At 31.3% G+C, this 12,996-nt stretch overlaps 1 protein-coding gene across 3 annotated transcripts in view; it reads right to left on the reverse strand.

Moving 5' to 3' along the window:
- LOC143082287 (sodium- and chloride-dependent glycine transporter 1-like) overlaps nucleotides 1-12,996 on the reverse strand; it is a 52,131-nt gene that overhangs the window by 26,097 nt on the left and 13,038 nt on the right. For all 3 annotated transcript variants that reach the window (XM_076257908.1, XM_076257909.1, XM_076257907.1), the window contains exons 4-6: nucleotides 2,167-2,301; nucleotides 603-746; nucleotides 60-222 (exon numbers count right to left, since the gene is read on the reverse strand). In XM_076257908.1, coding sequence (XP_076114023.1) covers nucleotides 60-222; nucleotides 603-746; nucleotides 2,167-2,301 — 442 coding nt within the window. The remainder of the gene's footprint in view (nucleotides 1-59; nucleotides 223-602; nucleotides 747-2,166; nucleotides 2,302-12,996) is intronic.

A 12,996-nucleotide genomic window follows, 5' to 3' on the forward strand; every position in this document is an offset into this window, starting at 1 on the left:
AACTTATCATATACTACATAGCAACATTTCACAAGCTTACAATTGATTTGTTAACATACTCAAAATAATCTTGAGCAGGAGCATGTCTTTCTGCATGGGTTGTATTTAAAAGGTGATGAATTCCTCCTTCAATAGCTGAGGTAGCATTATAACAAGTCTGATTGAAGTAAATACTTCCATTCACAGCTGAACAAGCATCTGCAGCACTGTACGAGTAACAATCTGAAATAACAAATAACAAGCATTCTGAGAGTATTGCATGGAAATGCATAGTCCCCTAATGGTTAAATCTTCATTGCACTGGGAAAAATGCTAACTTGATCTATAACTTTTTATGGTGTGAACTATATAACATACATCAAGCAAATATCTTCAAGTATGACGCAACTGATTATTTGAGTGAATTTTTAAGTCTAAAGGCCATAATTCTGCATAAGATGTTTCAAAATAACAGATCTAGATATGCATTGTGTTCGATTGACTATCAATGTTGGAATTGACAGCAGTCATCATCCAATCAAAGATGTATTACAATAACTTTCAAGTTTGCTTAATATTCATATCTTTTTACATGTTTAATACCAAGAATTGAGGATACTTACACTGTGTAGCCCAGTCTGGATGACAATCTTCCCATGGCAACACAGCCGTAAAGGATATAAACAGATAGAGTATACACCAGCCTATAATTACTGTGTAATACAAGGCAACCATTCCAGATATAGCTATCATACCATAGCCCAGTCCTGAAAAACAAAGTCATACATTAATACAAGGCTACCATTCCTGATATAGCTATCATACCATACCGTAGCCCAGTCCTGAAAAACAAAGTCATACATTAATACAAGGCTACCATTCAAGATATAGCTATCATACCATAGCCCAGTCCTGAAAAAAAAAGTCATACATTAATACAAGGCTACCATTCAAGATATAGCTATCATACCATAGCCCAGTCCTGAAAAAAAAGTCATACGTTATTACTGTCTTGTGCAAGTACCTGATAATTAAAATTTATATGGAATTTCAAAGCAAGTTTTAGCCTCTATGAAACTCATTCAAAATAAGATGTGTAAAGAGGTGTGTAAAAAAAGGTTCAGTCATTTCCTTCATATTCAGTAAAAAAAAATCATTATATGAAAATAAGATGTGGTACAATTGCCAACGAGACAACTATCCAACAAATTTACTAAGTTGTTTGAAGTATTTTTGTTTACTGAAAAGTTTCTTCCATGTTCGTGATCTTAAAACTTTGCTCGTCGTCAACATTTGAATTATAAGGGTAACTAGATATCATTGAGATGGGAGCCATCTCTGTGGGCCCCGCTGTGAATAATGTGCATTAAAAAATTGTATCTTTACCATAGGACATGGGTTTGTCAACTGAAATCAAAGTTTTTGACCTTGACCTTTGACCTATGAAGTTGTAAATAAATTATGACACACCCTTTGGTGTTGGTTTATAAACATGTCAAGTATAAACTTTGAAATGATAAAGGTTCTCAAGATATAGAGCAGACACGATCTTTACCATAGGACATGGGGTTGTCAACTGAAACCAAAGTTTTTTACCTTGACCTTTGACCTAGGAAGTTGCACATAAATTATGACACACCCTTTGGTGTTGGTTTATATACATGTCAAGTATAAACTTTGAAATGATAACGGTTCTCAAGATATAGAGCGGACACAATCTTTACCATAGGACATGGGGTTGTCAACTGAAACCAAAGTTTTTGACCTTGAACTATGCCCTAGGCAGTCGTTCATAAATTATGACACACCCTCTGGTGTTGGTTCATATACATGTCAAGTATAAACTTTGAAATCATAACGGTTCTCAAGATATAGAGCGGACACGATCTTCACCACAGGACACAGGGTTGTCAACTGAAACCAAAGTTTTTTGACCTTGACCTTTGACCTAGGAAGTTGTACATACATCATGACACGCCCTCTGGTGGTGGTTAATAAACATGTAAAGTATAAAGTATGAAATCATAATGGTTCTCTAGATATGGAGCGGACACAAAGTGTTACGGACGGACAGACGCACGGACGGACGGACAGACGGACGGACGGACAGACTGATCACTATAGGGGACCGCCTTTGGCGGGACCCTAATTATTAACCATTTAACAACAGTATTTTAAGTTACTTACCAGTAAACAAAGGACAAAATCTGTCAAAGATGGCGGCAGGTCCCAAGGCAGCAAACTGTCCAAAAGCCAACTCCAGGAACATCAGCGGTATACCCAGTAAAAACAACATCAGAATGAAAGGAAATACAAATGCACCTAAAATCATACAAGTTCTTGTTTGTTATTTTATAATACAGAAAATGCAGATAAGGATTGAAAATCATTTTAACTCTTTCAGCTGAAGACATAAATGCCCCATCTCAAACTTTCCAATTTTCCAAGTTGAAAAGGAGCCTTACTCTAGAGTGCAAAGTGAATCGCTGTCTAAACTCTGGTAGTTTTGGTTCTTAGCATTATGAGTTTCATAAAATTTGCATGATGCAAACTGAACTGAAATAGGGAAGAAAACAAAATTGCTATCTTACAAGTTATAAAGGGATGTAACTCTAGAACGGTAAGCAATTCACTGCTCAAATTTTACCTCTGTGTGTTGTTGCTATTTGCATTGTGTATGAGTTTCATAAAACTTGCATGAGGCAAACATAATTTAGGTTGTGGAAATAACAATGAGAAGGACAAAAGGACATAAGACTGACAAGGTTAACACATAATGACCATGTTGCCTATGGCTATACGGTTGAATGCAATTTCCATGGTGTTCATTTGTGATCTTATATTGTCAGTGATCCACAAAAAAAAAGGGCAAATTTTTTTAGACTAAAAAAATTTGAAGATATAAAAAAATTGCCAACAAAATGACTGCCTCATAGTTGTTCTTAAATGTAATTAATAACAAAGACTTCATTCTTTCTCCTCAGCCTTGACACCCTGCAGACTGAGATGATAATTACTACAACAAAATAAACCTCTTCATAAAGTACATTTCAATTTGACTACATCTTACTTTTCTATATATGTATATTGTGCCTATTGACTCATACTGTCAAGAGAAATTATTTTTGCATTTTTGTCCATTGATCTTGTGTTGCTAGAAAAACAATTATCTTTGTTCTAGGACAATAAATGTTTTCACTAGACAGAAAAAAATACAGGAAAAATGTCCTTTACCCTACCACATTGTTTTACAGTGAGTTTATCAACTTATAAGGCAATATGTGAAAATTATCATGTTTTCTGCCACAAAACAGCAAAGGGGATTTAGAACAATTACATCCCCTTTTATTATGTAAATCTGAGAGAAACAAGTTTCAAGAAGACACAAATAACATACAACTCTAATAAATATCCCTCTGATAAACACATGATATATTTGCCACTGGACATTACTCTAATAGATATCCCTCTGATAAACACATGATATATTTGCCACTGGACATTACTCTAATAGATATCCCTCTGATAAACACATGATATATTTGCCACTGGACATTACTAATAAATATCCCTCTGATAAACGCATGATATATTTGCCACTGGACATTACTCTAATAAATATCCCTCTGATAAACACATGATATATTTGCCACTGGACATTACTCTCATAAATATCCCTCTGATAAACACATGATATATTTGCCACTGGACATTACTCTAATTAATATCCCTCTGATAAACACATGATATATTTGCCACTGGACATTACTCTAATAGATATCCCTCTGATAAACACATGATATATTTGCCACTGGACATTACTAATAAATATCCCTCTGATAAACGCATGATATATTTGCCACTGGACATTACTCTAATAAATATCCCTCTGATAAACACATGATATATTTGCCACTGGACATTACTCTCATAAATATCCCTCTGATAAACACATGATATATTTGCCACTGGACATTACTCTAATTAATATCCCTCTGATAAACACATGATATATTTGCCACTGGACATTCCTCTAATTAATATCCCTCTGATAAACACATGATATATTTGCAACTGGGCATTACTCTAATAAATATCCCTGTGATAAACACATGATATATTTGCAACTGGACATTACTCTAATAAATATCCCTGTGATAAATGCATGATATATTTGCCACTGGACATTACTATAATAAATATCCTTCTTATAAACACATGAAATATTTGCAACTGGACATTACCCAAACAACTATCAATTGATTATATGTTCAGCAAAGACCAACAAATGACAATATTAGAAATATTTAAATAAAAAGCTCTTTATAATTTTAATTCACATTTCCTTCCTTAACTTTTTGGAGTTAAATTAGTGCATAGCGTTTAAGTATAAATTACATTAGATTTTCATTTTGTATAATATTTATTGGGTATCAAGTGACTGCATGTTATGAAATGAATTTTATATTTTTTGACAGACAAAATCTCTCCTATGTTTTTGTTGGAATACAATCCCTTGTTCCTTATGATTTTAAATGCATTGACATAAAACTTCCATTCCACATTTTTTGACACCCTGAAGGTCGTTTCTATTATGTAATATAATAATTTGATAACAATCACTAGACTGCACTGCTGTCTTTCATCTCATAATTAGGCAAAGTCAAGGTAATTATCTAATTACAACCTATCAGGAATAATAGCAGAGTATGAATGTACTTATCAGATGAATACAAACTTCCCATCACAATATATTGAAGTCATTTGTACCCAGAGAATATGAGGCACCCAAAAAATCTAAATGTGTGTATGTAGAAAAGTCATGATTGAAAAGTACAAAACCTGATTAGTTTCTAATCAACCTGTTCTAAACAACCAATACAAAATAACCACTCATCAACTCTCATCAAACAACCAATACAAAATAACCACTCATCAACTCTCATCAAACAACTATTTATCAACTTAACATTTTTTTTTACAATCAACAAACATTCAACAAACACAAATCACCAAACATTCAACAATACCAAGCAACAAACATTCAACCAGGACCACACAACCATTGACATTTATTCACAAATCTCAACTACTATCAAACAACCAACATTTAACTTATACCTAACAACCAACATTCAACGTATACCAAACGACCAACATTCAACTTATACCAAACGACCAACATTCAATCTTATACCAAACAACTAACATTCAACCATTCAACTTATAACAAACAACCAACATTCAACGTATACCAAACAACTAACATTCAACTTATACCAAACAACCAACATTCAACGTATACCAAACAACCAACAGTCAACCTTATACCAAAAAACCAACATTCAACTTATACCTAACAACCAACATTCAACCTTATACCAAACAACTAACATTCAACCATTCAACTTATACCAAACAACCAACATTCAACTTATACCAAACAACCGACATTCAACTTATACCTAACAACCAACATTCAACTTATACCAAACAACCAACATTCAACTTATAATAAAACAACCAACATTCAACCTTATACCAAACAACCAACATTCAACTTATACCAAACAACCAACATTCATCCTTATACCAAACAACCAACATTCAACTTATACCAAACAACCAACATTCATCCTTATACCAAGCAACCAACATTCAACTTATAATAAAACAACCAACATTCAACCTTATACCAAACAATCAACATTCAACTTATACCAAACAACCAACATTCAACCTTATACCAAACAACCAACATTCAACCTTATACCAAACAATCAACATTCAACTTATACCAAACAACCAACATTTAACTTATATACCAAACCACCAACATTCAACTTATATACCAAACAACCAACATTCAACTTATACCAAACAACCAACATTCAACCATTCAACTTATACCAAACAACCAACATTCAACTTATACCAAACAACCGACATTCAGCTTATAATAAAACAACCAACATTCAACTTATACCAAATAACCACCTTGATTAAATAATATCAAACAACCAATACTGAGCAACCAACATTAAACTACTATCAACTAATACCAAACAACAATATAGTTCTACTTTCTATTTTCAACAGCCTTTTGAGATCCCCGGACAGAGGTCTACAGAACCTGAATAAATTTATCACTTATATACAAAATGTTATTCAGAAAATAAGTAATTTAACATGACCACACTTGCATCAGATGTTTCTGAAAGTCTCATGTTTGTATCCAATGAAATAACAATCATATGAAATAACATCAAATGCAACGTTATTTTTTAACGTGGCCTTAGTACTAATAAGATATTTACATGGTACATAACTGAGTCAATTAAGAAGCAAAGACACATTCTGTTTTGTATTGGGAATTGTCTTGAATGCATTAGAACATGGAAGTATTATATTGTTTATAAAACAGTCAATATAATACTTCCATGATTAGAATAAAAAGTACTCCGATGTTAATGAAATAAATTGGGTTGACAAACATGTTGGGCACAATAAATTAACTAAATATGTATATTCAATTTTGACAAATTTTTCATATCAACTTTACAAGTTAACTCCTGTTGTACGAACTTAATTTTCCAAAACTTCAAGGAACAAAATGTACTTGTAAATAAACCATTAAGTTTATAATGTAACTGTTGTGACAATATCAATACTTTTACAACAAAAACATCAAAAATAATACAATAAAGACTGTAATGTAACTGAATAATGTACATTAAACATTAATATTTTGTCTGCAAAAAAATCCTTTTAGATTTTGGTTTAAATGTCCTATGTGCAGAGTTTTATTGTAATTCTATGTATATTTATTTGGATTTAATGTTAAAAGAAATTAAATTTTATGGTATAAATCTTTTATGTGCTGAGCGAGTCTTTATTGTGTTTCTAAAAATGAATATATATGTGGTATAATTGTCAATGATTCCACCAGTAACAGTGACGTAGAAATTAACAACTACTATGGATTCATTTATTTTTCGTGGGTACCAATTTCCATGGATTGAGGAAAACTTGCAATTTCGATGATATTAATTTTTTTATATTTTGCAAAGTCTGCAGACATTCCTTTATAAACTTTGTTATTTGTGTTCTGTAACTCTAATAATCATTATCCTTCCTTTCAATTTTTTTTAGAAAGTTGTGTTCTTTGAATGTGACATCAACACGCATGCAAACACCTTTATTTTGACGTCCCAAGGAAAGTAAGAAGAAACCAAGAAAATTTTATGCCAATTTCAACCAATTGTTTGTTTGAGAACAATAATTTCGCTAAAGAGAACAATTTTTTCACAATCGGTTGGGAAATATGAAGATAGCGAAAAATTAAAAAAGAATGTGCCCATGCCGTGCAGATGCCCTTGCTTTTAAATATGCAAAAGTCAATAAAGGGACATAACTCAAGATGATGAAAGTTACACCACCCAAAATTCAAACCTGATCTGCGTGAGGAGGTATCAAGCTTCAAAACATTTGTTTTAGTTTAATAACATTTGATTGACATAGTTGAGACAAAGTAAGAGTGAACAATAGATGATGCCCCCTGCTTGCATATAAAGTTATAAAGGGACATAACTCGAGAATGGTAAAAGTTGTGCAACCTAATTCTGATCTTCTATCTATATTTTGTGGTTTTAAACTAACATTTGAGGAAAATTAAAATTATAGAACAGGAACTTAATTTTGAGGAGTACAGACAAGGGTAACACATACTGCCCCTTCCCGTACAGCCGGGCATTATAAACATAGCTCAATCATTTCATTAATTTTCAATATGGTCCATGATTCTGTGTTGTTTATTTTCTAAAGCTGTGAAAGGTTAACTTTGCCACCAAAATCTGAAAATCAATAAGTAGCAAAACTATTTGTTCGACATTCACCAATGAAATATTTGTTGTCGGATTATACAATATTTATTTGTCATAAAAGTTAAAAAAAAACATGCACAGAGGACTTATTTTAGTATGTGTGCATGCATCGGTTCAATAATTTCCTTAACATTTTAATAGCTATAAATTCTTTTAATATGACTTCAAACATAGTCTGAACTTTACAAGGATACCAGTTAATTCCAGTACAGTCGAGACAACAAAATCTGTTACAAACATTGAGGACCAGAGGTTACCGGATTATTCCAGCTCAGTGTGCACTACAATGTAATTCAACAAAGAGGCATAAAAATACATTTTATTTTACACCTGATGTAATTTTTATTCTTATTTCGTAGTGAATTTCCTTTATCCAAAAAAAGAAAATCAAAGGACGATAACTGTGTCCCTGAACAATATGAAAGTTTCCTTTTAATTACATATAATATGTTAATACTAAAGCATTCTAGCCCAAAATCAAAGTTAAACATTTTTTTTTCAAGTAAATTTTATTTTTAATTCAGTGCAGGCCTTAAATATTGGCATTCTGCCTCATATTAGTTTAATAACCTATCATAAATCACTAACTGGACAGAAGGTGTCAAAACCAAAAGCATGCATGGTATTCATTTAGTTTATATTGAAAAACTGACCCAGCTCAAACATGACAAGAGTTAAAAATTCAAGTGTAAATTCTTTAGCCATGATTTGTTTAAATATAATCAGATTTTGTGGATCAGTGACTTATTAGTTTTAACAGTAAAGTTTTGTACTAAAGCCAAGGTCTCAGTAAATTAACAATACCATTTATGATATATTGCCATATTAACAACTACATCGTAAAATGATGATATAAATAGCTTTCAACCATGTAAACATAAATACTTATTCATTATGGTATTTAGTGTCAGAAACAATAGTCATTTGTCATTAATTACAACTCTATTTAATTCCGTATAAGGACAAAACAATAACTGCCTCCTTCAGACTCAAATCAAAAATCAAAACAAAACATGAAATATGATTCGACAAGAATAAAGACTGAGTACTATTGCACTATTGGATATTTTTTATTGGTGAAGTAAGACAGAGTGCCCAGAGCAACAACTAGCCTTAGGTAGGGTAAACATAGTAAAACAAGTTTGAGTTGAATGAACCTACCACTTAAAAGTATTGTTCGATATGTTCATAAAAGTAGGCTTGAAAAGGCCAACAAATTTGACCAAGATACTTCTAAAGAACCTGAAACCAATCTTTTATAATGCCGAGGCACATCATGCAAATATGTCTTTGCATAGAATGTGAACTGAAACCATATAAAATTGTAAAAAAAACACATTAAAAAGACCTCACTGGGTTTCGGATTTTTGCAAGACATATATAGAGCTGAAAGCTTCAGTCTTTACACAACAAGTTATAGTAGTATCTTTGTCTTCATGCTAAATCACAGACCCCCCAGGCAAAGCAGGTTTAATTCATTTTGAACCTGTAAAAATCCTCTATACAGGCTTACATCAATTTTTTGGGTAAAATTGAGCTTTGTGTCTGTGGATTCAAAAGTTTTTTGCTGTTTAAAATATTAATAAGTTTTTTTCTCATTAATTCTGGAAGTTTGATCTAGGAAAGAACCAAAACCATACAACCATTTATGTGAACCAGTGCAGCAATCATAAATCAATCTATTTTTATCTTTGGTTCTATATACTGCATACATTTGTGATGTGTCTTTTATATTATTTATAAACAGTTAGCTTATTGAACGTTTTACAAGAAATATCCATGCCAAATAATTAATGATTAAATCTTAATTTAAATGGACATTAATTTTTCAATTTCACTTTTGAAAAGTGTAAAGATTAATCAGAAACAAACCCAAAATAAAATTTATAGGTTATGTCTATTGAATTGAAATCTACCTAAAGTAGACCAAACAATATTTCTCAATTGAGTGGGCAGAAAAAAGCCCGCCAAAGTAGAACATAAAAGGCTATTGGTATCTAAGTACACTCCTTTCTTCAAAAGAATGTTTTACCTTATGCGTTATATCAAAGGCATTGAGTTTTATGAATGAAAATATAGTAAACAAGAGTTACTATTGATTTTGGAGATAAAACATCGTAAAAGTTTAAATCCATTGATATTATTTGCGGTTTAAATCAACATTACCATATCTATTTACTACGTTTTACAAAAAATTATGTTTATAAACATTTTAAGAGGTAAACAAGTATCCTGCTCCAGGATGTACTAATATTAGGATTTTTTAGGGGTTTTCTTTTTTGACAAGACATTTTAACAGAAGTTTAAAATAGCAAGAAAGCAAGGAGGTCATGATAACAAATTTTAAGGATTATTAGATTATTCCTTTCTTTGATTTTCTTTTCTTGTTTGTTTTTTTGTTTGTTTGTTTGGATTGGGTTTTTTTTTTTGGGGGGGGGGGGAGAGAGGAGGAAAATATTGCTCAATCTGTTTTACATGAAAACATAACAGGTCTCTGTACCTCATTGAATTTTGCTTAGTTTATAATTATGAATTATTGGAAAATTGGCACGTTCTCAAACCTTTCCTGAAGATTAGAAATTGAACAAAACTTTGTATGACTTCACCTTGAAACAAAATTTGGTTTGTAAAACTACCGCGATCAATTCTAATTCTTTTTTTTTTAAATCTAAATTTTTCAAATGTTTGAAAAGGACGTGACATTTCTAACATGTAAAATGTGTACACACAGATGTTTTTACATGTACATCATGTATTGTCTACATTAACCCCATACATCATCATCACCTGTTACATTAGTAACATATTTTATAAATGTTTACCATCGTGTTAACTTCCCAGATCATTGTACATGTTGTACTACGATGTACTGCCAAATAGAATTTTATAAAAAAAAGTGTCACGACCAAGAAAATCCTCTTATTTATTCTTTTTAATGAAACATAAAAAGAAACATATACCCTGTGCTCAAACATTCAAATGAATGACAACTATTTATCTTTATAACTTAGGTCTCTAAAATATTTCACTACTAAAATCTGTTATTTGTTAATCTTGTAATGCTGATAACTTTTTGTCTGTTTATTTTCTCTCATTAAAGGGCAATAACTCCTATACATTGTCATCTGTCTATTTTGTAGATCTTGTCTTACTGTTCATTGTAAATGTTTTGAAAGTATCTAAGTTTCACTCTATCTATTGTACTCATTGCCAAAAATGACAGCAAAAATGGTAAAAGTTTGTATTTAAGGGCAATAACTCCAATATGAAGTTATCTGAAAATTTGATTTTTGCAAAATGAACTAAAGGTCTCAACAATTTTAAAATAATTGCATTGTCAATTTTTCTCTCATCTACAACGGCTTTCAAGATAATAGACAAAACTTAACCCTAAGTTCTAATTTTAGCCATGTGGGCCATGTTGGGTGGCAGGCAGTATAATTTGATGATTTTTTATTATAACTAGATAACCATCAATGAATGTGGCTAATTGGCCTGGTAGTTTCAGAGGAGAAAGTTTACAGTGAATGACAGATGTGGGATGCCAAGTGAAGAAAAATTTTCATTTGACAATTTTGGTCAGGCAGGTTAGGCCATGAAAAAAATACCTACCCAGAAAATAGCTGCCTACTCATAATCCTTTATTGTCCTGATGTGAAAAAGGTTTTTTTTAATCGGATAGGCATGTAGACTAAAAACAATCTGACACTTTAAATTCTCTTTGAAAAAGAAAGAAAAGAAAATGCCTACCTACCCACCCACCCACTGTCTCTACCTTTGGGTAGGGTTTAAGCAAACCAAAATATTTTTAGTGTGGTCTAATTATGAATAAGGAATGATTGCCAGTGATACAACTATCCACCAGTGACTAAATTTCTTGGAAGTAAGCAACTATAGGTCCCCTTTGGTTCTTCTTGCAATGTTTGTAAACATTATTTGACCATAAAACGTAGTAACTTTATTCATTCATTATAAACAATAAAACTTTGAGTGTTAATACTATACAATATGTATACAGACTGAGTTTGTACCTGGTACTGATTTACCGATTCATGACGTCAATGCTTCAATTAATGTCTTCATATTAATTTTATTTTGGGCATATACCTATACAATTGCGACGTCAGTATGTTAAGGTCACCCTTCAAATTATAAATATGATGTAATTCTAGGTGTTATATTGGAAAGAACGCAAATAATTATGTAATAAGATTGTTTTATTGGTAAAATCTGTACAACTTATTAATTTTTCCTTTATATAACAACACAATAATATCTGTATATGAATGCACATTATTCAATTTTTCCATTTTTTAAAATCACAAAACTATAGCCTACAATCAGTTTATTAAATTTTACTCTTAAGTCTTCTGGAAAACCTAATAAAATTAACAAAATATACAAAATGCATGAAAACTTACGTGTTATTGTTAATATTTCAATTCTATTTTCTAAATTAATAATTCATATACTGATGAATGAAAAGATATATACATCAACATGAGTTCTCATGACTGAAAGCCTCATTCATCTTAAATCTAATGTTTTCGTTAATACATGTACACAGACATTAAAAGACAAATAACTAGTGAAAATACCATCAATCAAATGTGTGGTCAGATTTGACTTTGTAAACAGTACAAAGTGAATCTTCAAGATTTGATGTAAATAACATCTAATTCTGCCTTATGATTGTAAGTGGCATTTGTTGTCTCTCTATACTATCTGTCAACAGGAAATATTATACCAATATTTGTGGGTTACAGCCACTTGACCTTATTTTAAAAGTTAAACACAGTAAAATATTGAATATATAATCAGGATCTTACTTTGTTTACACAAGCTTAGTCTATTTTAGATATTTCACTAATTAAAATTTTGACTTTTTTTTTATTTATAAAAATTGTTAGGCACTGAAATAAATGAATAAAGCTTATTTAGAATTTTGCATTTAAATTTTGGGCCTCTGTAATAAAACATTACTCTGACAGTACTCTTGTGTTAAAAATATGTGCTCAAAAACACCAACTCCAGTATTTTAATTGGTTAAATTCAGAGTCAGAGTTTCATAACTGTATAAAATGTACACAGAAGTTTTTCAGACCCTGATCACAAGGCATAATATTTCATTTAT

The sequence above is a fragment of the Mytilus galloprovincialis genome, chromosome 7 (assembly GCF_965363235.1).
Source record: "Mytilus galloprovincialis chromosome 7, xbMytGall1.hap1.1, whole genome shotgun sequence".
Lineage (NCBI taxonomy): Eukaryota > Metazoa > Mollusca > Bivalvia > Mytilida > Mytilidae > Mytilus > Mytilus galloprovincialis.